Source organism: Columba livia, chromosome 2 (assembly GCF_036013475.1).
Source record: "Columba livia isolate bColLiv1 breed racing homer chromosome 2, bColLiv1.pat.W.v2, whole genome shotgun sequence".
Taxonomy (NCBI): Eukaryota; Metazoa; Chordata; class Aves; order Columbiformes; family Columbidae; genus Columba; species Columba livia.
The window spans coordinates 46,231,470-46,258,301 of record NC_088603.1 but is presented as its reverse complement, the minus strand read 5'-3'; the positions used below and the strand labels follow the sequence as shown (position 1 = coordinate 46,258,301).

The 26,832-nt window shown below is 37.0% G+C and overlaps 1 protein-coding gene across 1 annotated transcript in view; it reads left to right on the top strand.

Annotated features, from left to right (window-relative positions):
• MRPL3 (mitochondrial ribosomal protein L3) overlaps positions 1-25,412 on the top strand; it is a 31,104-nt gene extending 5,692 nt beyond the window's left edge. Inside the window, exons 5-10 of the mRNA XM_065051706.1 lie at positions 3,219-3,318; positions 5,343-5,403; positions 12,860-12,968; positions 14,477-14,554; positions 15,580-15,657; positions 24,779-25,412. Coding sequence (XP_064907778.1) covers positions 3,219-3,318; positions 5,343-5,403; positions 12,860-12,968; positions 14,477-14,554; positions 15,580-15,657; positions 24,779-24,928 — 576 coding nt within the window. The 3' untranslated portion in view covers positions 24,929-25,412. The remainder of the gene's footprint in view (positions 1-3,218; positions 3,319-5,342; positions 5,404-12,859; positions 12,969-14,476; positions 14,555-15,579; positions 15,658-24,778) is intronic.
• Positions 25,413-26,832: the final 1,420 nt, after the last annotated feature.

Genomic DNA, 26,832 nt, shown 5'->3' with positions numbered 1-26,832 from the left:
TGTGCAGCATCCTGGCACTTATTTGTTTGATTTAGGCAAGTAAAAGAACCTAGGACTTGTGATTACTTAGCAGATAATCTGAGTTGGCAATTGTGGTTTTTTGAGGACATGTATTTCCCTTTGTCAAACAGAAGGTTGTTCCAGAGCATCAAAATGAGTCTGTGTACTTGTTTTTACTTTAGTGGAGGTGAGGGAAGGAGGAGCTTTTTTCATTTGATAAATTAGTTGGCTTTTGTAGTATATTCTACTGATTTTGAACTGGCTTCTATTTTAAGGTATCTTTATTTTATTCAGTGGATTTATACCATGTTTCATCATCACTGCTTCTACTTTTCAGATATCATATCTTCTCACTCCAGGCCATTTCCACTTTCCAGGTGTGACATTTTTCCTGGAGAAGTTACACCTGTGTTTTTTCTTTCCTGTTACCTTGGTTTAAGACATACAAGAATCATGTCAATAATAACTTTCAAGTTGATCTTTTCATAAAGATGATGTTAGCAGTGATTTCGGTGTGTTGTCAGATTGAAAATGTGCAGGAAGAAAGGAGGAATACAGAAAATCTATATTTAAACAGCTCTTGTGAACTAAGAAAATTTCTTGAAAGCAGAACTACCTAAAAAGTCAACTCAATAATTTTTTAGTAGTTTGGCTTATATTAATGATTCTCTTCAACATAATTTGGTTGAACCTAAACTTATTTTAATGAAGAAATAGATTAAATATCCATAGATAAATCTGTGGTGTGGACCTGGCCTGAGACCAAGCTCTGGACTGTTGTTGTCATCATTGTTATTATCATCATTGTATAAACTACATAATTTCTAAGAATCTGGCACAGAGATTCTGAACAATTTTACTCGTTAAGGTACTAACAAATGATGTCTTTCTGTGATTTAGCTGCAGGTTTGAATCACTGCTCTCCTACCCTGTTTCCCCAAAAATAAGACAGGTTCTTATATTAATTTTTCCTCCAAAACTTATTGCTTTTTTACAGTTATAGCTGCCTGGACACTATTTAAGTTGACTTTTTTATGAACTGTAACTAGGGCTTATTTTTGGAGTAGGGCTTATATTTCAAGCATCCTCAAAGATCCTGAAAAATCATGCTAGGACTTATTGTCAAAGTAGGTCTTATTTTCAGAGAAACACAGTATGTTTCTTAGTCTTTTTATGTGTTTCTTTTCTCTCTGAAGTGGCTGCATGTGAGAATTAAGAGAAAGCTGAATGATGCTGTATTGTATTAGCATAAGAAGTTTATCTGCGATTAATTCCTCATAGAAACATTTGTCTTCCTCAGATTCCTCCCAGCTACTGATTTTTAATGATTCGGTCTAATGATTCTCTCAGTAATTTTACTAAGAAAGTGTTTTATGTATTTGAGTGTCAAAATGCTTAAAAATGATAAGGGTATTGTGTTTTTAGCAATATTTTTTTTTTTTCCTTTTTAGCTTGATGTATGTCAGTCTACTATAAGAGAACAGATTTGTCATGATTTTTAATGCAAAATTATTCTCAAAAGTACAATTCTGCCAGTGTTCTAACATATTTTTTTTTGTCAAAAATGCTTTTGTACGCTACCCTTAGGTATATCCGTCATTGTCCTATAGTACTGGAAGATATTGTTGGTCTTTTAGAAATAAGAACATCTTGCGAATTCAGTCAGTGTTCTCTTCAGTGTTGCTTTTTAGGAAGGCTTTGTAAAGGCTGCAGTGTTCTGTTTGTAGAAATACATCTCTCTGGCTTGACCGTTTGAAGAAACCTTGTTGTTGAAGTAGAACAGTGCAAGGCTATAGTAGGACTCTTGAGATGTGATTTTTACCCTTTGACTTCGTTTTTCTTCTGCTGTGGTAGTTCTTTCCAGAGCTCTCCTTGCTGTCATCTGAGGCACCGCTTTTACATAACAGTGGAAATAAAGGATTGATACGCAGGCATTTAATAGAAAGGGGATTTCTTTATTTTTAATTATTACGTATGGTACTACAGTTTAATGCAGTTTTCCTCCATTTATTCCTCAAATTTTTGTGGTCTTAGGGGAGATTTTGGATTTAGTTGATGACTCTTTTTTGAAGGGTATTTGAAGTGCAAAACACTAAAAATCTTTTCATTCTCAAAGACTTTGTATCTACCCTGCCTCCTCAAATAAGCACAGATTCATACATTTAAGTTCTGTTTTGTCTTTGTCAGAGATGCTTCATCACCTTTCTCCCTCATTTTTCACAAAACGTCTCGTGACACTTTTTAAGAGGTTTTTAAAATTGGAAGGGCAATATGTGGATTTTTAAAATAAACTAAGTAACAATTATAAAGTTATTCGCATTATTTTATTTTAAAATACACAGTTATTTTTGAGAGAGAACTGCATAGAACTTTTGAAAAGTGAACCTCAGAGATGTGACTATCCAAGTGTGACAGTATTGTCAGATGCTTAAATTGCTTTCTAGGAGAATTCATTTGAAGAAAAATCAGCTGCATTTCTTTTTTTCCTATGTCCACAGTTTTCCTGTATCGCTATTTCCATTGCTTGGTATCATTTCAGTGGTCAGCAGTTCTCTGAGTTGTCTTGTTTAATACAGCTGAGAACAATTTTAAGTGTTTTTAACTTTGTCAGACTCCTCTAAAAAGAAGAGCCCTTCTTTAGTAAGTCAGCAGTAGTTTATCACTGAGTGTACTTGATACATCTTAAAAATACATGAATCATAAACTTGTTCTTTGTTTTTCCTTTTTTTGTCCAGAGACTCTAGATGCTTTTCTATGGGAAGTTAAGCATTTCTAGGAGTGTCTGCAAGACCAGGATTTATTTCTATGGTTTTGTTAGTTAAATAAATTATATTCGTGATGATGTGGAACTAAGTCATTAAAAGCTTTGAAACAGAGAAAATGCTTTTAAAGTACTACAAAACTCTTTAAAAGTCATGAAAAGTCATATTTTGTGTACATTCTAAGTGATTAGTTTCCATTTCTGATCTTAGAAATCTTCATGTATCTTGTTTATGTGTTGTAGCTGTAGTGTAACTAGTTGACAGAAAATGAAATGCAGACACTGGAGTTTTAAATTAATTGTATATAGAGTTTAAATGCTTATTCTCAAGATAAAAGTGTAGGGTAATATATCTGCTTCTCTGAGTGGTGTTGACAATCTGTAATCACTTTCTGTGTGAGGTTGATCCTTGGGTATTTTAAGATCACTTCTTTTTTATGTCTGCTCTTTGTTCCAGAAATCAGAGGCTGCAATGGAAATTTTTAAAGAAGCTGGAGTCCCGCCAAAGCAGAAAGTTACAACATTTAATGTAACAGATGATGCCATTATTAAACCAGGTGATCTTTTTGAGCTACTGAATATTATATGCATAATCATTTGATGCCTGCCACTTCTTGTAGATCTAAACCCAGTTATGATGTGCATTTCATTTATGTTCTATGTGAAAATTTTTGATTTCTTATTTCTTTATCATTGAGCACAAACTTTTTTGCTAGGGAAATCTAGAAAATGGACTTTACTTTCAAGATGATGAGAAGTAGGATTTTTTCCTTAGTATGTTTCCATTCCTTAGAAAAGAAGTCAATTCCAAGCTAGCTAATATAAAAAAAATAAGTGTCTAACCTTGACTCACTTGTTGGGAATAAATACGAATGTGTTTACTGGAAATTCTCCAATTATGAGGATGGCACCAGGAAGTTTGTCATAATGTTTCTCGGGAGCCTAAAATAGCAGTCTGAGGTTTATTTCTTCCTGCTGCATTCACAAGCAGGACTGATGGCTGTCATGTATGGTGTTTTTTCTGGCACCTTGCAAAGTAAAATTCATTAAAACATGTTATAACAAATGTTCTCACTAAAAGTCAGTGGTGGAAGTTTGGAGATTTAATGGAAAGTTTTGAAGTTTTATTAGCCAGTGTATTTAGGTTGCTTTTATTTTGTGCTTTTTGATAGTTACAGATATTTTCCTGAGAGTTATGTAGAGTGGTAAATTCTAATGTATTACATCTTTATTTGCCATTTGAGAAGGCTTTTACAAGACCTTATTAAGACAGTGCGGTAACTGATAAAAATCGAACCTGGCATAAAATGGATGTCTGGACCAGTAAATGGAACTAAAAGCTTCAGATAAAGCAGAATGCCAGGTTTTCAATAAACTGATTTTGCAGTTTCTGTGTTTTGTACATAACATCATTCATGTACTTGGCTTTCTATCAGTTGCTTGCTGCTGACAGGCATTGTACCTCAGGTGTGAATAGATTATTTCACAGAATCACAGAATGTCAGGGATTGGAAGGGACCTCAAAAATCATCTAGTCCAATCCCCCTGCTGGAGCAGGAACGCCTAGATGAGGCTACACAGGAACATGTCCAGGCGAATTTTGAATGTCTCCACAGGAGGAGACTCCACAACCTCCCTGGGCAGCCTGTTCCAGTGCTCTGACACCCTCACTGAGAAGAAGTTTCTTCTCAAATTTAAGTGGAACCTCTTGTGTTCCAGTTTGAACCCATTACCCCTTGTCCTACCGTTGGATGTCACTGAGAAGAGCCTGGCTCCATCCTCATGACACTCACCCTTTATATATTTGTAAACATTAGTAAGGTCACCCCTCAGTCTCCTCCAAGCTCAAGAGCCCCAGCTCCCTCAGCCTTTCCTCATAAGGGAGATGCTTCACTCCCTTCATCATCTTCGTTGCCCTGTGCTTGACTCTCTCCAGCAGTTCCCTGTCCTTCTGGAACTGAGGGGCCCAGAACTGGACACAATATTCCAGATGTGGTCTCACCAGGGCAGAGTAGAGGGGAAGGAGGACCTCTCTCGACCTGCTAACCACCCCCCTTCTAATACACCCCAGGATGCCATCAGCCTCCTTGGCCACAAGGGCACAGTGCTGGCTCATGGTCATCCTGCTGTCCACCAGGACCCCCAGGTCCCTTTCCCTTACACTGCTCTCTAATAGGTCATTCCCCATCTTAAGATAATATTAATTAATATAAGTATTTTTGTGCTTGAGTTTTAGGAGATGTTAGCGTAATTTCAGTTTGTGTTCATACTGATTTGAAAATGGCATGAAATTTGTGTGGACATGAAGCAGCTGTTGGTTTGGTTTTTTTTTAATTGACTGAAAACAGGCTTGAAACTTTGTTGAAGATGCAGCTGAGATGGAACTGAGCAATGTGCTTAAGTAGTAACTACAAAGCATCTATTTTAGTCAGTGTGGTTTATAGAGAAGAACAAATAATATGTGAATAAACACAAAGTTTTTCTTTCCTGTGACTGCCATCTACTCTGGATGGTAATGACTGGGGAGTGGTTTGAGGATTTCAACGCTTAGTTGAACATGATCTCTCCTTTTCTTTTGCAGGTACTCCTTTGTATGCTGCTCACTTCCGCCCAGGGCAGTTCGTGGATGTTACTGCAAAAACGTAGGTTCCTAATGATTTAACGTGTACAGTTCATCTTTCAAACAGACTGGTTGGATTTCCCCGCCCTCTATTTTGGCTTGAACTCATGGCTCACTAAAGCTGAAGTATAAGGGTAGTGGCAGAAAATAGAAGTCCGTTCAGCCATTGGGTAAAACAATATCAAATTGTTTTTCTTTGAGGCTTATTTTTTATTTTTAACATGGTAGGTAAACAAATAATACTCTTAGGGCTGTGGTTCTGCCTGTCTTGTCTGTAGCACATTCATGATTAGCATGGAAGGGCTTGACAAAAAGCTTGAGAAAAGAGGTGCTCAAGCTTAGTATGGGCAAAGAGGTCTCTACAGTGTTGTATCTGTGGTATGTAGAAGTGGGGAATAAATGCTGGAAAGTATCAATTCCCAGACAGACTGTTTAATTTTGATGTGGTGTAGAGATGTAAAGAGAGATGTATCTCGTGGACCAAAAGAAAAGCAAAAAGATAGTGAAAATGTTAGGGCAGACAACAGAACTGTCATATTCCATTTTTATTTTCTCTCATATTCCAGCTCATCTCCTTGCCAGCAATGGCTAATAATCTTTAACGTGGGAGGAATAATTTCCTCTGAGACCACTGAAATGCCAAATTAGAGCTCAAGTGGTAGAGCATGTCAAAAGAAAACTGGCATCTTGCCTCAAAGACCAGTCATGCCTCCTCTGCTGCATCCGTGAGTTCTGCTGCCCAAGAGAACTCCTATCTCCATGTTTCAGTGAAGTGTATTTTTGTCATGTTGTGATACCAAGACCATGTTTTGCATTTGATGTTTTATTTATTGTGTAATGGAGATAATACCCACATGGCCTTGTTGAAATATCATCCATTGTAATTGTCTCACATATGTGTAATGCTTTTAAATATCTAATATTATTCACAGATCTTTGTATATATGGAGAAACTGATCATATCAGTACAGCTGAGTAGTTGATTCTAATATAGGTACACCTGACTACACGCATGAGGGCACCTTATTCTGAACAGGCGGTAAAGAAGTTGACTGGAATTAGTATTTTTCTATGTCAAACTTCTTATATAATACTTAGATCTGGTATGTTGTTCATTTTGTTTCTAAATTGCATTCAGGGAACAGCCTATAACAGACAATAACTTGTTTACAAAGCAAAGCACTGTGTCATTAGGAATACAGTCATTCCATGTAGATTAAATGTCACGCTTTGTTAAGGCAGAAAAGCTTTGTTTTTCTAGAATTATTTTAAGAACTAGGGAAGTGTTTTGGCAGCGTAAGAGATACTGATAAGCAGCCACAGGATATTGATTTGTATCTTGCTACATGTATTTGAAATTGCTAGCAAGCAAAAAATAGACTGGGTTCCTGGACATGTTTGGTGAATCCATCTTATCTTTTAATTCAGTATTTCTAATCTATTATCTCCAGATATTTGTATGATCCCATTTCAGAAATTAGCTTTTTGTTCATACTGCTGACTTGGGTGGTGTATTACATGTAATCCCACTATACAGGTGCCTAATATTAAAGGAGAAGGAAAAATTCTTAAGCTAGAGAGAGAGAATTTTTTTATCATGGTTTTTCTGCCAATAGGATTATCTAATCATTTCAGTCTTTCTGTATCTGTGGCTTTTAACCTTTTTCTGTGACTTACTTTCTGATTCCTACTTTTAATGTTGCTTTCTTTTAAATTTCTACTTCTGTAGAATGCTGCATTTATCACATTCTGTTAAATCTTGGGCAAGAATTTAATTATTTTACTACATTTCAGTTTTTATTTGGGTCTTTAACTTTATTCCATACAGTTTCATCCATTGTTGTTTAGTCTCATACTTGGGTGGGGTTAATCTGTCATTATTTTTCAGAATGCTGTATCCATCTTTCTTAGTTTACTGTACCTGTAAGTACAGATTTCACAAAAATATCCAAGAAATGCTTGAGTGAAGGGCAAACAGAGTTATTTTTGGGGATGATTATAGCATTGATCTATAGCATTTGGGCTGTGCTGAAGGTGAAAAATGAGAACGTACTTCATATTGTACTTGTGTTCTGAATCCCCTCAAGAGGAGTCTTCTTCCTACTGAAAAAAGGAGGAGACTGGGGAGATTTGGTCCACAGGCTGAAATCCGCCTTTGTACATTAGTCTCTAAAGTCCCATTTTCAGGAGTGATGAAAGCACTTGGAAGATTGTAAGCTGTAGGGGCATTTTGAAAAGGTATTGAAGGATTCAAACCATTATGGGCTTAAGAGAGAGCAATTCCTAATAACTTGCTATCACCACTAGTAAAGTTTTCAGAAATATTGTTGCATGAACACCTGTTTTACCTTCTTAAGATTGTCAGTAATTTTGTTTTACTGGAGAAAAGACTGAAGTGCGCAATGTTTGAAATCATATAGATGATAATAGCAGCATGGTTGTTAATAGCATGATTAGTTCTAATTATTCCTTTAAAAAGGAAAGGAAGAAAACTAATGTCACCTTAGTGAGAAGATAATAGAGTGGAATATAAAGGGTATTTTAATTTTTTACCAGCTTTTAATGAGTCAGGTGAGCAAGATATGTTTTTGGTGTGCTTTCTTCTGCCAAGACGTAAATAAAAAATACGCTGCTTAAAATTGACAAAGCTTTTCTCAGTTATTTTAACTCAGAAAAAGCTACTTGTGGTACATTTCAGAAGTCTTGGTTAGCATCTTAATTTGGTTACAAAAGTCTAGGGTACTTTTTTATGACTATCTGCTTCTAAACTTTCCTTGCAAATATTTTTGTGGAAGTCTTTTGAAATGTTTTGATGCATTTATACCTCTGAAGAAAAACACTTCCACAGAAATGAGAAGGTTCAGTTAAAGATGCATGCGGTTTGTTTATATTTGAAGTCTCGTAATTTGTTCAGCAGAGTATGAGTGGCTATTAGAGCGCTGTCAGTCGGCAGCACGTCTGCATGCTGTCAGTCTTCTTTAGTGCTGAATTTTTTCCTTAGGACTTATTTTCAGCAATTTAACAGCTCAGTCTTTTTAAGTTTTATAGCTGTCTTTAATGACGAGAGTTTTCCTTGGTGTTTCAGAGGTATGTTTCAAAAATATGTAAAGGGTTATTGCCCTTTTGGAACAGTGGTAAAATCCCTATGACCTGATGGTCTGGTTCAGCCCTGACATGCTTTGGGCTAAAATCCACAGCACTGTGCAGAAATGCTTCTCTCACAGGCTGCGCTTCTGTGATCTTTTTAAGCTGATGTAGTCAAGACTGTTGCCCAAAGGAGAGGTGGTACTCACTCCCACAGGGTTCCCGTTCACCTTCTTTCACCAGTCCTGGTGTCCTGAGGTGCACGAAGGAAAAGATCAGTGTGAGGTATCCATATTCTTCTCTGGGTTCATTTTCAGCTGGATCAGTTGCACACCCCAGTTTGCCAATCAGCAAGTGGGCTGCTGCGCTAGTACCAACACAGGGGGATGGGGGGAGATGGCACCGTGCCTTAAGCCCAACGCTGGATGGCAATTGAGTTCAATTGAGTTGTATTATATTGCCGTTTTCTGCCACTTCATGACCTAGTTCATGAACGTTTTGGGAAAACTTTGGAACATCTGAAACTTTGCCACTCCAAAGAAAAAGCCAGCAGTGGGTTTGTTTGAAATGTGTCAGAATTAAGTGGTGATTCTGATGTGTTTAGTTGTTTATTTAATTTTGCTAGGTTAACAGTGGCATCTGAGCCTGAAAGTATGCTCCACAACATCTGAAATTATTTGACTAAGTAGTTGGAATCCTTTTCTTCTACAGCCTCTAAATAATTGTCTTTTAAATTAGGTTAGTTTGAGGAGTTAGCAGCAAACTAAATTGTTGCTTAATTAGACTGCTTTATTCCAGTAGCTTTCCAAATTAAAGTTGGCTCATTAGGTACTGACGTTTTACTTGTATCAAACCTGGAAAATGAGGTTTTGTGCAAAATGAGGTGGTTGACCTGAACAGCTGCTTTCCTGCGGGTGAGACTAGAACAACCGTGTGTAATACACTCTACATTTAATTCTACAGAAAGATTATTTTCCTTTCACTTAACATTTGCATGTCTTAGTTTTGCATTTCATCATTGCGGGCTGTGATTCCTTTCTGGGGATCAGGTAATCGTGCTTCAATGAAGCTAAGTAAAGTAAGTGAATTCCATGCATTGAAAAACACCTGGCATCTGTTCAGAAGTCAACAAGAACATATTCTTACAAATAATTGTTACATTTTTGGCAGAATTGAAAAAGTTTAACAAAATTAGGCTATAAATCCTCCTCTGACTTTCCGTTGTATTTCTCGAACAGCATGCATCTTAAATTCTCTTCCGTCTTTATGTAAAACGAACATTAGTTTCAAAAGCACTTCGAATTTCAGACAATTGGAAGAATGTAAAGTATTTGCATTAGAAATACAGATAAATTTTGAGTCATGGAAAATTTATTCATAATATATAATTTTGCACATAGTAGAGAAATCTACCACTTGTCTGAGAACAGATCATAGTCACATCACGGTGGACTTAGGTTGGAAAAAACACTGTTCTTCTAGAATGATTGAAGTATATTGGCTGAGTTACTAAGTGCCTAGTTGAACAGTCCTCCTTTCTAAATTCGATTTAAACAAATATTAGTATTTCCTTACTTTATTTTAAGCTTTGTTTGACTTATATAATCCTGTAGTTTTTATTCTGGTTCCAGCATTATTTCAGATAGAGCATGAGTATATAAAGAAATATATAGTGTCTGTGTAACTGTTTTTCATCCTGACATCTGTTTAAAGAACATTATACATTGTTTGTTCTTTAAAAGAACTAAAAAACCCTACAAAATTAAATAAAGCTGTAACTTCTTATTTAGTTAATAAATGTTTTTATTTTCAATCATGATGGTGACTGAGTCATGTTGAATAGGAAAGTTTAAAAAGTCATGAGGTAAAGTATATTTGTAGGTAATTCAGAGACCTTCAGTCAGTTTTTCAGCAATAAAAAATGAAACCATTCTAAAAAATTATTGAGCTACTATAATGAAAGAACTGTGGTGCAAAGTAAAGCATTATATATTTTGAAATACTCTAATTTCATCATCGAGATATCTTTCCTTGGCTTTAGCCAGAATATTTCAGATGTTGGAGATTTGTTTTCATATTCCAGATCAAGAGATGTGTAAGAATTTTCAGGTTCACCAAAGTGCTCTTTTTCAGTCTGGCCACATTCTATACTTTTCCTAAGGCTTCAATATTGCAAACCCTGCGTCTTTTTTCACAGAAAACATGGGTGTAATTGGAAATACCAAGCAGCAGACGAGCAGCATAATTTAGTCTATTGCAGAAATCATTAAACGTTAGCAACTCTACCTTGTGATATAATCACTTCTCTTTGAGTACATCTTATAGCATTTGATGAAGTAAACGTGGTGTTGTTTTTTTTTTTCAAAATGCATCTTTTACAAGTTTTAATTAATTCTTATATTTTTCTATTTTATTAGAAAGTACAATTTACACTTTTCTAAACTGTCCATGTCTAAAAATTAACAATCTGAAAGAAACATTGAAGTGATTTCATGACATCAGGGATTTATGCCTCTTGATTAAACTTGACAGTACTGTTTTCTTTTGAAATGGCAGCTTTTGATAGTTGTATGGTTTTCTCTGAATTGCAAGTACGTTTCTGCAGCTAAAGAATTAATCATGCCCCCAATCTGCTCACTCTGGTGCCCGCACAGCTGTTGTTGTGCAACCGACTTACACTCGGTTTTGGAGAGTTTGCTAATTCCACCTTCCAGCTAGAGATGCCAGAAGTAGCCTAGTTGGTACACATGCCAAGTAATAGATAGTTTCAAAGAAAAAAAAATAGCTTTTTGGCAGAACAGATATGAGTTTTCCTATAGCTCAGGTTTTGCAATGTATTTCAGCGTTATTAGTCCCCTAGCAATCTGCAGACATAGAAAAAGACAAATTCTGAGCCTCTCTTAAAGCATAATTTTCAAAGCATTTTTTAATAAATATCGCTATTTATTACTGCAGGCTTTCAAAATAAGGTGCTTCATGAGAAATTGCTGTAACAAACCCTTGCATCCTTTAGAATTCTGTCTTGTGTTTCTGATCCCAGGTAACCCTGGTCCTCCCTCCTGCTCCCAAAGGAACAGATCCCTTCTTTAATCATATTCTGGCATTTCCTTAGTTAATTGTAGGAAAGGATCAAAAAGACCCTCAGTACTTTCTAACCAATGATTTTTGTTTCAGACAGTTGGGTCTCTTTCTTCTGTGCCCAGTTTAACTGGCATTGACCACAAGGTTCAGAGCAGGGAAGGGGAGAAACAAGAGGTGGACATCGTGGTTGCATAGGTCTTGTTTCCTTACGGTTCTGTGGCCTTAGGGAGTCTTTCCATTTGTGGCGGTTTGGACACTCACTTGACTTGCTCTAGGCTACCAGGCCAGCAATTAGAGGGCAATTATTCAAACAGAAGAGGAAGGAATCCTGTTTTTGTGAGATTTGGTATTTTCCACATTTGTATATTTTTATGTGGTTTTTAATGGCATTGCTTTTCTGATCAGTGGAGCCAGCAAAATGTAGTCTATAGAGACAACCTGCCCTATATATGCTCATACCTGTTTTTATTTTCCCGTGTTTGGCTGCAAGGTTCTAATGCTTGAATAGGACCGTGATATTGCAGAGTGCATTAGTAGAGAAAAGATTTCTTTAAATTGGAAGAAAAGGATCATCTTGTTAAATTAATTAAATAATCAGTGCAGCCGTAAACCCTGCAGGCAGACTTTTCCTTTTGGAAACGGACAATGCTTTAATCGGCTTTTCTTTTGTGCTCTGCTGAGGCAGTTTTTCCTGTTGAGTCTGTCCCTGCAGTAAACAGAAAACTCCAAAGCCAGTAATACTATAATGTGCCTCATTAAGACATGGAGTCTGAAAATATGTTTTGTTTGTTACTGTGTTTTAGGCTTTACTTGTCAGATGAGCACACATACAACTGTTTTCAAGAGATGAGTCTATTGTAGTTTAGGAAATAAATGTACCTTGGTTTGTTTGTATGCTAGTCTGAGCAGCCATCTCTTCTTCTCTTGATGCTATGACCTGTCATTAATTTTTGGTATGTGTTATTAATACAGTTGCTTTTTATTAGATTTTGTTGTTGTGGTTTGTTTGTTGTGGTGTCCACTTGTTGAAAACTTCATTATGGTACCATGTATTGAGGACCGTCACAGCAAGGAGCATTTTGGTCTTTGTCTGTTTGACTCTCATCTAGTGCTTCTTATTCTGTAAAGCAACCTTTAAGTATTGGACTAGAATATGTTTATGATATAAAATACAGATGATATATTTAAAAAATGTGCTTTCTCTCTGCTAAGGCTTTGCTAAAGATCATGAGTCTGACTGAAATTATTGGTTATTGCTAGTAACCTTAAGTTTGACTAACCCAGGTTTGTTTCTTAATTATTTTTCTTTTCAGAATTGGTAAAGGTTTTCAAGGTGTCATGAAAAGGTGGGGATTTAAAGGCCAGCCTGCAAGCCACGGCCAGACGAAAACTCACAGACGTCCTGGAGCAATATCTACCAATGTGAGGATTCTTATTTCTTCTTATTTCCTGTTTAAACCTTCTTCAGTATTTTTAGAACTGCTTACTAAAAATGAACAGTATCACAATAGCTACCTGTTACCACCTACTCTGTGCGAGCAGAGAATCACAGCTGTTTCAAAGGAAGTTCAGAAACCTGTATGATGAGCAATGCCGATAGTTGTTCTCTTATGCCTCAGTTTATGAATATTCTATATTGCTGGTGAGTGAGCAAATGTATTCTAGCTGAGCAAATTGTGGTATTTTTTTAGTATAGCTGACAGAAATAGTCTTAAAGCTTCAGAGAGAGCTCGAAGAATCTTTTATCAGACTGTTTATAGATCAGAAGGGATTTACTTGTTATTTTATACTGCAGATATAGTACTGTTCTGTGGAACCTTAGTTACTTTTATCGCCTTGCCTGGCTTGTGTAGCTGCTTTATGAACTCTTTCATTCCCAAAATTGTTGGCTTCTTAGCATTTTTAGGCAAAGAGTAATAATTCAAGTTTCAAAATATGTATGAGTTTAAAAGTGCTTCGGAACGAATGCATTTAAAACTTTGTCCCTATAAGGATTGCACAACAATTAGTCTGAACTAACAGGGATTTTTGCAAATTAAGTTCATTATATAGAATTAAGACCAGCTGAGTCGCAGCACTGAACCTGAATTGTCTGCAATCTTCTCGGACAAATTAAAAGAAAAATTTGTAAAAAATAAGTAATACTTAAGAGAATAGTAAAAGCAAAAAGGCACCAGGCAACAAAGGTAGAGTAGTTGAGATTGTAAAAGCATACAGTACTGATTTATAGTCCTTTATTTTAACTGGAAAATGGATTCTACACCTGGCACTGTTTTCTCTGAAGACTGAAGAATGTAAATATTTGAAGATAAAACACTTTGTTTTAGCAGATGGCATTCATCATTAGAAAGTAACCTTCCTTTAATTTAGAATTTCCTAAGCAGTAACAGTGCATATAATTTCACAAAGTCTATACAGTGGAAAATACTGTCGCGTATAGGTATGATGAAAAGGAAACAAAGTAAAAGAATGAAATGGGGTAAAACTGCCTTTATTTTTATTTTCCAGTCTACTGTTGACCACCTCAGATGTCTAAGTTATCCTACACAATCATGTCCCTAGAAGTTAATTGTAGTTGATTGCCTGAAATCATGACTTTCACATGAGTTAGAAAAACCCCACATAAATAACGAATAAGAGAGTGGCGCAGGAAACTGAAACAAATCCCCAGATAATGCTATAGAACTGAAAATCATTGCACTCATTCCTGCCTTTTCTTTGCCACCTTTGCTCTCCAGGTTATGCCCAGCCAAATAAAAAGCAGATACAGAAACTAAGCAATAGCAGGGAATGTAATGTATTTAAAATGCTGATCAATATTAGATATTTTCAACATTGAAAATACCAGCATATTTGCTTTCCTGCTCTTCTTGAGTTTGTAAGATGCACCTCTTGCAATTACATGAATTTTTTGCCTTGTTTTTATCTAGAAAGCTTCCAAAGTTTATCGTGGAAAGAAGATGCCTGGTAAAATGGGTAACATCTATAGGACATCCTTTGGATTAAAGGTGAGTTCTGAGTGTACTAGAATGTGTGTAAGGTGGTCGCATTCCAAAGCGATGGACTCGGCCCTGTAGCCTTGTGGTGGTGAACTGTCATTTCTGTCAGAACCCAGACAGGTACATCTTGAAGCGAGCAACCTCTAAAGGCAAGAGCAGCGGATGTGTGCTCCTGTCTTCTGGTGGGTTACAAATAGTTATCTGAACTCCCTTTGCGTATGTGCAGTCCCTTGGGACTGGGCTTTCAGGTGATACTTCTACATCTGATGTGTTTTTCACTGTGTCCCTTCATTTTTGCCTTTGAAGTGGGAAAACAATCAGGCTTTTGGTGACCTTCAGTTCATGTTTTTATGCCTATTCCAATTGTTCAAACTCAGCCCAAGTCTGAGTTGTTTGAAGTCCTAACTTTATCATGGTGCTTCACTCTCATGTGCAAATAGTTTCTGTCTAGGTTCTATGTGCACAGTTGTAGCAGTTCCTGGGCTATTACAGCTGCTCTTTCCTGTCTCTGAACACAACCTCTGCAGTTTGCACAAAAAAAGCATATTAGCGTCTAGTTTGAAAAAAAAAAAAAGTGTGCTGCTGCTGCTCTCTGCTAACTAAAACTAATGATTTGTAACAGAAAATGTGAATGTTCAGTTGAGCACCTCCTGGAATTAAGAAATTAACAAATGATCACAGTAACATTTTCCTGAGCATATTTGTTTTAATTTGTCAACAGCTATTGCTGTTAGAGGGAAAAGAAACTTGGAAGCTTCTGTTGGTGTTATGCTGAGTGAAAAACTGCTTTACCAAATACAGCCTGATCACAAACCCTTTAAAACTGTTTAATAGACTCCTGTATTAGAAAGCTGTGCACTCAGAGTAGCGTGTGACTGAATTTTGTGGCAACTTCAGGCCTGTGCAGAACATTCTTGTTCCCCAGAGTACTACCTCCAGTTAGTCAGTTTGCGCTTTGCTGGACTACTGTTTGTAACACTGGGAATAGTGTCTAAAATGAGCTCAATGTCTGGGGTTTTTTTTCTGTCTCCTAGGTGTGGAGGATCAACACAAAACATGACATTATTTACGTAAATGGATCTGTTCCAGGTCACACAAATTGTCTGGTGAAGGTACGTTTGCTGGTTTCAGCTTACTGGTGTTGCTGACTCCTAAGGTCACACCAACTTTCTGCTTCTAAAAGGAAAAACATTGGTAGAATACAGTCTTTTCTTCAGAGTCCCATCTTGTACTGTTGAATCAAAGGGCAGTAGGATCAGTTCTGTAAAACAGAGTAAATAATAGGGGCAGTGGGTCACCACTTAACTCTAAATGGCTCATTCTTAGCTTTGCACTGGGCTTGTGTACCCACGTCACCTACGATAAACCAATACAGTGATTGTAACAATACAGTGATTGTAAGTGGTAAATGTCTCAGGGCTAGGTCCATCCCCTTTGAACACTAACCTGAGTCAACAGCATGATGGTGAGATTTCCAGAATATTATTTAAAGGCTGTATTCAGGAACAGAAATACACAGCAATCACTGCTTTAGAAGTTAGTCAAAGCATTCTCACACACAGGAGACGTTACCCTTCCAAGGAGCAGCTGAGGTACAGGAGGAGACAATTGGAGTTCACAATAATGATACAAGTTCCCTTTGCAATCACTATAAATGTGTCAGTGTTATTCTCTGTGGTGTTCTACAGAATTAATTTCAAATGTTATGGACATTGTTTCAGGATTGTCCTGAAAAACAGAAATGTAAATAATCCACATCAAAGCAAGAAAAGTACTTTTAAACATTATTTTTCAAAACAGCCTTTTCTAATTAGCTATATTCTACACATATGCAAGCACAAAATACTTGGAGGAAGTTAATTTCTGACTTAATAGATTACAGGGTATCAAGCATCTTTATTATGAATGATTATGAGGATATTATTGTACATATACCATATATCTGAAATATAGTTGTAGGGACTGTATTGTGGGGATCGAAATGATCCAGTTCTTGAAAAGTTGCAGAGTTCAGAAATTTCAGCTGTTTTAAACTGGTTTATTTTGTTCTTGTCATGTTTTACTGTGGGCATCCATTTTCTATTATGTGTTTCCTAGTTGTGGAGCAGAACTCCACAGTTACTAGGCATTGAGTAAGGCAATCCTAGCTTTCAAATAGGTGTTTTACACACAGAAAAATGAAGTTTGTTGTTGTGTGTCTCTCATTGGAAATAAGGCCTCTTTTAATGAGTGAGGTATCTCTAAACTGCTTTGGTTGTAATGTCCACCCCAAGGCTGGAGAATACATTACGCATTTCTCTCCCAAGATAGTGAAAATTAGTTAACGAATGTCCGGGAGAAGTATTTTTCAGGATAACTTCTGCAAAAACACTAGGAATGACATCAGGGACATAGAATTAAGAGTGTAGCTTGTCTCGCTTTTCATCCGTATGTCGGTCTGAATGACCTTTTCTTCAACTGAGTTCTAAGTATTTTTTCTAATCCTGAGGCATAAACCTGATTGCTGTGTGTTAGTTTGAGGCTTAATTAAGTGAGAATTTGTTACAGGATGTTAATTTTGAAGTATGTCGTATGTATTTAAGCAACATAATGTAGCTGAAAAAATGAGTAATGTTCTATGCACCGACTTTATTCTTTGATCTGAATAGTACTCTTAAGCAAGAGCTAATGGTTGTGAAACATTGTGCATCTTGTTTTCCTGGTCATGCTGTTAAATTCCACGCTTATATGGCTCAGTGGTAGCTGCATGTACACATTTCAGATGTCTTATCTGCAAGGATACAACATTTTATAAAGCCATTGAGACTCCAAATACAGTACTTATTTGTACCAGCTCATAACTTTTATTCTAACTTGACTCAGTAAATTCATTTTCTGATTTCTGGTTTTAAGTGAGCTAAGAAAACAAACGTTGATTAAACACCTGTACTACAAAATGTTTTTAAAGCAAAACTGTGTGTTTTAATACCAGGCATGATATGCACACCATGAAGACGTAATTTGAACAAATCAATGTCTCTTTGCTAATCAGACACCACACACTTCTGCTTGGAGAACCTACTGGAAGCGTTACGTGCCTTCTCTCAGGACTGGGTCACTTCCGCCTTTTTCTTCCACCTTCTCTTTTTCTTTACTGAATCATTACTCTTGCCTGTACTGAAAAGCACCCCCCTTACCACCATGGGTTTACTGGTTTTGTTCTGAAAGCAGTCCTGCTCTTAGCTTAAAAAGGTCCTTGAGGCAGCAGCACTGCCACAGTCAACAGCCTTGTTAGCAGGAGCCTGCTGGGCTGAGCCTGCCAAGCGTATGCAGTGAAACAACCACAGTGACACCTGTGATGTGCAGAGGATAATGGGCTGTGATTGCCATGGCAGTCTGCTGCGTAGCATTTAAGTGCTTGCCATGTCCAGGGTGATTTCTCTTCAGTTCACTCGCCATGGATGATGGTTGGAACTTTATCCTAAGACCAAAAGTTAAAATGGCTCTGTTATGTGATTTTTTTATTTTTTTTTTTCCCCAAGTAAATTTAATCTGTTATTACTGACTATGTGGTGGAAGACACTTTTTTTGACTGCTTTACTAAGTCTTGTACGTGATGTCTACAAGATGTGGAATCTGTATCAAGTATATTTGCAAGTTACCTATGTATTAAAATATTTCAACTCATAGCTACCTACAGTTTAGAAATCCAAGTATCTTCAAGTATGCATTTTGACTTATGCATTTCAGAATTGCCACTGATTCCTTTATTAGGAATGAGAGTTGAGGATCCATGGGAAGAAGGGGAGATTTCATCCCTTAGAGCTCTTTGATTAACTTAATACAATATTTGAAAGATCGTGATGAAGTGCTCCACGCTCAGACTTTCATGGCTTTTTAGTAATAAATAATCATATTTGAAGATGAAGGTGCAGTAGTAGCTATTATTACCATTAGGAAATAGTTTGGGGTTTTTTTTAATTATTTCCACATACGTATTTGGTGCTTGGAGGGAGCATGTAGGCAGCAGCAGTTCATTCCTGTTCTTTGAGCTGCTGAGTCCATTCTGGTTTTTTGTTTTGTTTTGTTTTCTTCCATGAGCCTTAGGAATTACATATATTAATTAAGAAGTCTTCCCTTATACTTTTAAATATAGTTCGGAAGAGTAGTGAAGGCTTTAATTATAAAAGCTTGCAAAGCAATACTATTTGGTATGTGTTCTAATTTCTGAGGTTTTTTCACCATTTAATCTTGCTGTGCTCATCTGTGATATTTTTAACTTGTGTCATGCCTTTCTTCCAGGGTGTTTTTTTGTTTGCATATATACTTTGGCATCCTATACATTGTTGTAGATTTACTTGGACCTGTAGTTGGGGAGAGAAATCATGGGATATTACTGTTCGTTGCACTAAATACCTGCTTATAATTAAGTAGGACTAATGTCTAAAGGATGTGGATCTGTCTGTCTTTGAGCTTAAAAAGTGGAATATCACATAAATACTTTTCTATTGTTGGCGTTCAGTGCCCACTCTGTGTTGCTTGGTAACCATTAAAACCACAGCGCACCTTGAAGCGTATATTTATTTTGTATGTTTTGTATTTTTGGAAACTTAGTGCATCAACACTGTATCCAAACTGAGATGTAGCACTTACATTTTTCAGGTTTTGTTTTCAGTAGAAAAAGTGCACAATAGTAGGACTGATGGATTCCTGGTTTAATTAGAAATCAGTTTTCATTTGACATTGCACACTGAAGCATGCAGGTAAATAACTGGCATAAGTAATGTTTCTAGCCAACTGGAAAATTAATCGAAAAAGCTTACTTTAGCATAGATTTCTTTCTCAATTACAAGGACTTATAAGAATTTTTACAATTATGCTAGAATGTATGGATTTTTTTTGTTACAAGAGTAACATCACAAAGTAAGCACCTGTAAATTACTGTGTTGTGCCTATTGAAGTAGCCTACCTCAGGTAATACCTGTTTCTCTTGGTGGATCTTTTTAGATGACATGGCCTGGAGTTGCTGACCGTGGTGTTGATCATCTAGAAAAAAAGCTAATTGTTTTTTCTTTTGTAAGCTTATGATTCTCAATTTCTGTCTCAAGTGTATTATCAAAAAATTACCTTGTCTGTCATTCAGGAAGGAAGCACATGTGTCGTGGTTTAAGCCGAGCTAGCAATAGAACCACGATAGCTGCTCACCACCCACTCCATGTCCCCACTTCCCGAGTAGGGAAGAGAATCAAAAGGGAAGGGAGAAACTTGGTTTGAGATAAACACAGTTTAATAAAATAACAAAATACTAATACACTACTAGTAAATATAATATATATATATATATATATATAATAGAAATAGAATATAAAATAAAATATACTCAATGCAGATCCTCAGGGACTCCTTCCACACTAAGCAGCCAGTCCCAGGAAGCAGCACCTGGTCCCGAACAGCTGATCCCAAAGAAAGAAAAGAGAGGAAAAAGGCAGAAAAGCCCAGAGGCCTCTGCAAAATGGCAAAAGGCCAAACTAAATGTCCCAAACCAAACTCCCCCAACTCTGATAACAAAACTAAGAACGTGCAAGAAAAAAAAAAATGCCCAAGAGTGAGCAAGAGGAAGGATGCCAGACAGAGAGACTGGAAGATCCCAACTCTCCTTAAATGTGAAGCATGATGCTAATGGGATGGAATACCCTTATTGATCAGTCTGGATGTCAGTCAAGCTCTGCCCTATCCATGCCCCCCTTCCTCGATGCCTCACGCCTGTGGGCAGAGTGCTCAGAATGTCCTTGGCTCTCAGGCCAGAGCAATTAAAAACATTCACTCTGTCCTGGGGTGTTATCTGCTTGTTCTCTAGCTAAGTCCAAGTAGTGACCGTGCTAGTTATGAAAAAGAAAGGCTTCTAACTGCACGAAGAAAATGAACTCATTTTCAGTCAAACCAGCACAATAAGTCTAATTCCCTTGTAAAATACGTGCTTTGTAATGGAGGGGATACTGTACTACGGCATATTTATAATACAGAATGTTAGAGTTTATATTTTATAATGTTTTATATCTGCCCTAATTTTAAGGCACCTGGTTTTCTTAGGACATTCAATGTTGATCACTTTGAATGTCACATGTGTTGTGAAAGCAGAAATTCTGGCAAATGTAACCCATAGAAAAGTCTGTAGTAGTTTGCATCCTACTTATTTTGTATCCTGCTTGCCAGCATTGCTGTCTGTGTTCCTAGCTGTTGATGCCAGAGTTGGGTGCTGAGCTCAAATTAGGGACATGCAGGAACAGTGTTAGGCCTCGATTTCTTTCGTGTTCCCTGTCCAGTACCTTCAGCACCATGGCAGAGGGGTTTTTTCCTGGTTTTGATTTTTGGTTTGTTTTTTTTAAAGACAAAATAAGGCAGAAATCGATATAGTCTTGAATTCAGTTTTCCGTCTAGCTTCGAAAATAGCATAGAAGCTGAGCTAGGTAATTTATAATACCTGAGGGGATCATTTCTAACATTCTGTATATTTAAACACATTTTCCTGTTTAGAAAACAACTTGCATTCTTTGCTGTGGTTGATAACACAGCCTGAAGCCCTGTGAAACTGCAAATGTGAGTTGTGACTTAAGCATCATTTTGATGCCTGTTTAAAACCATGTAAAGTGTTTAGTGCTGACGGATGTCTGAATTTGTATTTGTTTATACTACCTATTATGCTGTCAATATATGGGGCATGCATATATGCGGTTTATTAAGTGTCTGCAAAACTTTCTGACTGTTTTAATGGTTTAATGGCAAAATCACAACCAGCTTTTTTTTCCTTAATAAAAAACTTCACAGAGAATATACTGTAGTAAATATATATACAGCTATATATACTATTTACAGTATAGTCCACTATAATGTCTAGCAGTATTAATACAGTAGTTAAGCAAGCCAAGTGTTTATGTTATATTGAGTTATACAGTGAATGTTTCTATGGATTGTAATAACTAATTGGGCTCTCAGGCCGATCTGTGGGTGAGAGCTAAATTCACAGGATTTTAGTGACATGGAGCATAAAACTTATTCTGATGTCATGGGGTTCCTCTTTTTTTTTTCTTCTCTTTCTTGTCTTTTTATTTTTAATGAGATCAGTGCCATCCATTGTGATCACATTGGATTTATATTAACAGGAAACCTGCAGAAAAATACTTGTTTAAAGTTTAATGATGTTGAGTATTTTGAGTTGTAGACATTATTTTTTTCTAGGACCTAAAAGCAGTTAGGAGAGAAGTTTGTGTGTTAATTATTTGCACACCCTTACTGTGAAAGATTACCAAAGCAACTGCTTATAATTCAGTTTCAGCATAGAATGTAAATATTATTTTGTGAACCTCAAATGCATGGGAAGGAGGAAAGTGAAATTTTGTTTGGTATGGTTTTCTGTTCTTTGGTGTGTGGCATTTTTTTCATAGAATATCTCTTAAGTTGGAAGGGACCCATAAGGATCAAGTTTTGGAGCCTTGGGTTTTCAGCTCTGAGGAATGAGGTGAAAGACATTTGGTGGCAGTTTTTTCCTTTATTAGTGATGCTCTCAGGAGGTTACTGGGAGAACAGGAAGGGCTGTGCTGGGTCACTGGTACTTCTTGTGTGTGTACCCGTTTGTACACACTGCTGTGAACCATTATAATAACTGCAAAATTACTGTGCAGGAATCTGAAGTAATACATACAGAAAAACCTTTGGTATTCTGTATCCCTTGTGAATGTAAAGGAAATAATTCAGTAATTCCCTTGAGAAGACAGATGGAAAAAGAGCAGTAGCTTTCACCAGTCAAAATGTGTCAATTATACCAATCAAAAGAAAGAGCATTCAGAAGAAAATAATTTTAATGTCAGACGTGGCTTGTGCTTCTGGGATCTGTCAAGCTGTTGAGGAGTTTGGAAGGGGCAAAATGAAACAGTATTGTACTCCTCTGAAAGCAACAATGGTCTATTGAAAATGTTTCATAAGAATCTGCTTTACAAATTCTCCTTATCACACAAGAGGCAGTAGCTGCAAAATGCCGCTTTTGACATCAATATGTAAAATGCAATGTTAAGGCTGAGCAGAAATCTTGTAATTATTGAGATAAACTGATAGAGGACAAAGATCAGGCTCTTGGATTTGCCTTCGGTTGAGAGCAGATGTCTTACTCGTAAGTCTTGTGATAAGAAGCTGTTTTAAAAAAAAAGAAAAAAAATATTTCAATTCCTTTTGCTTTCAAGGTGTCCAAAACTGCCTGTAATGACACAGCTTGTACGTAGCAGCGCATGCTATTTCATTATGACAATAATCCAAAATAACCATAAAGTAGACATGAAAAACACTTCAGTAAGATACATATGGAATAAATAAGTTATCAGAAATAGTTATTTATTCTCATTTTCATAATGTTACTGTAATTCCTGTAGAGCCGATGAGGTGTTTTACTGTTGACAAAGAAGGCTTATGATGTGTGATAGGATTAGGGGATAAAGGGGAAAGGGAAATAATGGGCAACGGGTGAAGTTATTTAAACATGTTTTCATATAGAAAAAGAAACAACAGTTGATGTATTGAAAGGGAAGGATGACTTCTCAGCCCCTGCAATGCAGATGACACTGCTGAAAGCATCTGGCTGTGTTTGCTATGAGCACACTGTTGCTGTGAAGGTCTTTGGCCTTGGACCTCAGCCTGGTTTATTCCATGTAGATACCTGATGTAAATGGGTGTCTGCCTGGAGTACAGGTACTTCAGCAGTTGTGTGTGGCACTTCCCAAGTGAACAGAGAACACTTTTCATAGGGAGGTGTCTGAAAGAAGAGAAATGATCTACTCGAAAAGCTAAGTAGCCATCCTAACCAATATGACCTGTTGAGCCCTTCACCCCCTCATGCTTAGCAAAAGGTTTTCTTTTGCATATATCAAGCCTGCAGTTAGAAAACTGTTGGAGCTTCCTCAGGGAAAAAAAAAAAAAACCATAAACAGTTTTTTCAGAAGCTGAAGTCAAATTTATTGTGCACTTCATGTGCAGGAATCCTCATGGACTTTGGGAAAGGCTCAAGTAATAGCAGATATGAATCTGGTAGATATAGTGCTGTCAGAACAGAACTGTCAGTGGACATAAAATGGTTTAATTTCTGGTGTAAATCACAATTGTCTTATGTGATGAGTTTGTCCAACCAAGTAAGGACAAGCCTCCTGTTCTTTAAAAGTACACTGAAAAAAATAAGAGGAAGAGCTTATCTTCTATATACTAAAATTTTGTCTAATTTATTTTTACTGTTTTTTTTCTAATCCAGTTGGGTATAGTGACTGAAAGGGATTATTACAACTCAGGAGGAAGATCATATGTAACAATATAGAAAGGAAGAATTTGATTTTCAGTGAAATTTCATCACTTGAGAATTTGTAGCTCTTTTTTTCTTCAGAGATACCGGCTTTCCATCTTCTACCGCAGCCAAACTGCTTTTTACTGATAATTCTAGCAACTAATTTTCTTCAGAGATTGGAGTTTCGGGGGCTAGATTATAAATCTTTCCCCATGTAAGAGAGGTCAGTAAAGGAAAGTAATTTCTCTGTGGTGCTCTAGTTCTTGGAAATTAACTTTCTTAAAGGGCTCGTGTTTGCCAAACTTGAGCACTAATTCCTGGGTGAGGAATTCTGGATGCTTAACTCTGCAGTCATTAAATAGCTCTGCAGTAGCCAGAGGGACTGAATACAGCACATGCACATATCTTTGCAAAATTAGTTACCATAATTAGTTTGTATCGTAAATACAAAAACATGTCTTGGTTGTTGAGGAGGTGATTATACTGCATAACATAACTTGATATGTCATGTAGGAAAGTACTATGAGATATAACCACAGTTTTTAAAAGCCCATATTTATACATATATTTTTAAAACACTTTAAAATTCTGAGCAATGAATTCATGAGAATAAGCTTTGATTTTCTCACAGTGGTAATAAGTTTATCACACAAGTGATAAGTTATCCTTGGGTTGTTTTGGTTTGCTGGGTTTTTTTTTAAACTCCTTAATGACAGGTACAAAATGTTAAATTCAATAGCTGGGGTTGATGTTAAGAAACCTGATGATTATACTCAGAGTTCTTCAGATAAACAGGTGCAATGCGAATACTGATGTTTGGTGGGGTTTTTTTCCTTACTCATGCAAGATGATTTCTTTAATTTTTAGAGTGTATTACTGTATGAAAGGCTTCTTTAAAATTTATTAATCCCACCTTTCACCCTCCTGCTTTTTAGGTCAAAGACAGCAAATTGCCTACTTACAAGGACTGCAATAAAAACCCTCCATTCCCTACATTTTTTGCTGATGGAGATGAAAACCTACCAGAAGACCTGTATGATGAGGAGATTTTCCAGTTCACAGATCCATCTGTCACATATGCATAATACTCTTCACATCTCTGAAAACACACAAGTCTATTATTTTCACGAACTTTACAATGCTGTATAAAAAGTAAACCTGTGAATTGCAGCCTGGCCAACTGACGTGAATGTTTCAGATCTTGCCATTTTGGTCAGGTAACAATATTTACCACTGCCAATTTCAAACCTGTATTTAAAGCAGCAGGTGAGTCTGAGGGGCAGGTTGTAAGGCACACCAAACAGTTTGTGTTAAGTGATCTTTTGTCCTCTGTTTCAGGCTGCAAAACCTTAGACAATTCTGAAAAACTGTGGGTTTTTTTAAGATGGTTGCATTTAATTTTCTGAATGCTGCCAAACGCTGTTTCCTTTTTTTTTTGGAGGGTGTTCTGACCAACTCTGATCAGTCAAAAAGCTTTCAAATCTGCCTTGGCATCTGGGGGGATGGATAAATCAGATATGAGTCCAACTTTGTGAAGAATAATCCAAAATAAAACAGGAAAATACATTACTCTGTAGCAGCATGAGCTTGTTTTGTTGCTTATTTTCACTAGAGTTCTTTCTCCTTTTTCTTTAAGGTTGTGTTGAGTTTAATGTAGCAGATACCAAACAAATTTTCTAGAGGAAAGATGATGCCAACCACTGTGTGTCTCTTCAGAGAGTTCTGACAGTACAGTGAGGGCATATTGGGGTGGGAAACATTTAGTAACAAAGCAGCACTGAGACTGCAGTGGCCACCTGCTTGTTGCCTTTGCTGGGAGCTTGTTCTGGACTTCCCAAAGGATCCCTTCCATGCTCTCTGGAGAAATATCTCTGCATCTACAGTTGTCTGTATTGGATTCTTAGGCTGTCACAGGAGAGCTGTCACAAAGAAAACCACCCAAATGTGAAGGATTTGTCTTTATGATGATAATGCATGTTTTTCTTCTGCCCCACCTTTCAGTAATAGCTGGAATCAATACGCTCCTTTTATCTTTCATCTTACATGATTTACTATTTATAAGTCTGATCTTTTCAACGCTGTAAATCCTTTGACATACAGAAGCAAGTACCTGCATAATTGTCAGTGCCATCTGAGCGCTTACTTACAAGCCCTGCAGTAGTTCAAGAATTTGCACCATGTTACATTAATGTTATGGCAGTGCTGTCTACTCATCTTAGCAACTCCATTACAACACACCAAATATCTGAAGTAAATATGAGATTTCTAAAGACCTTACTAATACTATCCGATTTAAAAGGTGATATCCTTGTCATTATGGTGTCTCTCATTCACTCAAGATGTTTGAATTTTTTGTGATAGCTTGAAGAAACCATATGCCATCTTAAAGAGGCTGTATATAGTTGCTACTGGCTTGCAGTAGACTGGGGAGAGGTAACTACAGTCCCTGCTACGGAAATGTGAACTGGTAAGTATCTACATTGTAAGGTATCTTCTTAGCTGGATTCAGTCAAATTAAAAATGCGATTGAAATGAGTGCACCAGAATGCTGAATAATAGTACCACCTTTGTGCTTCCCCTTCTCTTCAGTAACACTGGCTCTGCAAGTGCAGACATCACACACAGCAGATGTAATGCAAAAAGCCCGTACACATAGCAAATACTTAGTGGGGTACGTGTGAATCATATACCTGTTTCAGCACAAAGCGAGAACAAATTGTTGGTCTCCTCTGGGAAATTGGGCATTTTTTCCTCAGCCCCTTCTGCGTCCTTGGACTGATCAAGGGCCTGCGCTGTCCCTGGCTTGTACCGTTTTGCTCTGTGATGCTTAAAAATTGTAAGAAGATCCAGCAAAAAGCATGAGTGCTTTTACAATCATAAGTGCATGTGGCTTTATTGTGTCCCTTCTTGTCATCGTAGCAGGAAACCTGTTGTGCAGCTCTCCTGTTTTCTGGCAAAACATGAACATACACCAGTGTCAGGACACACT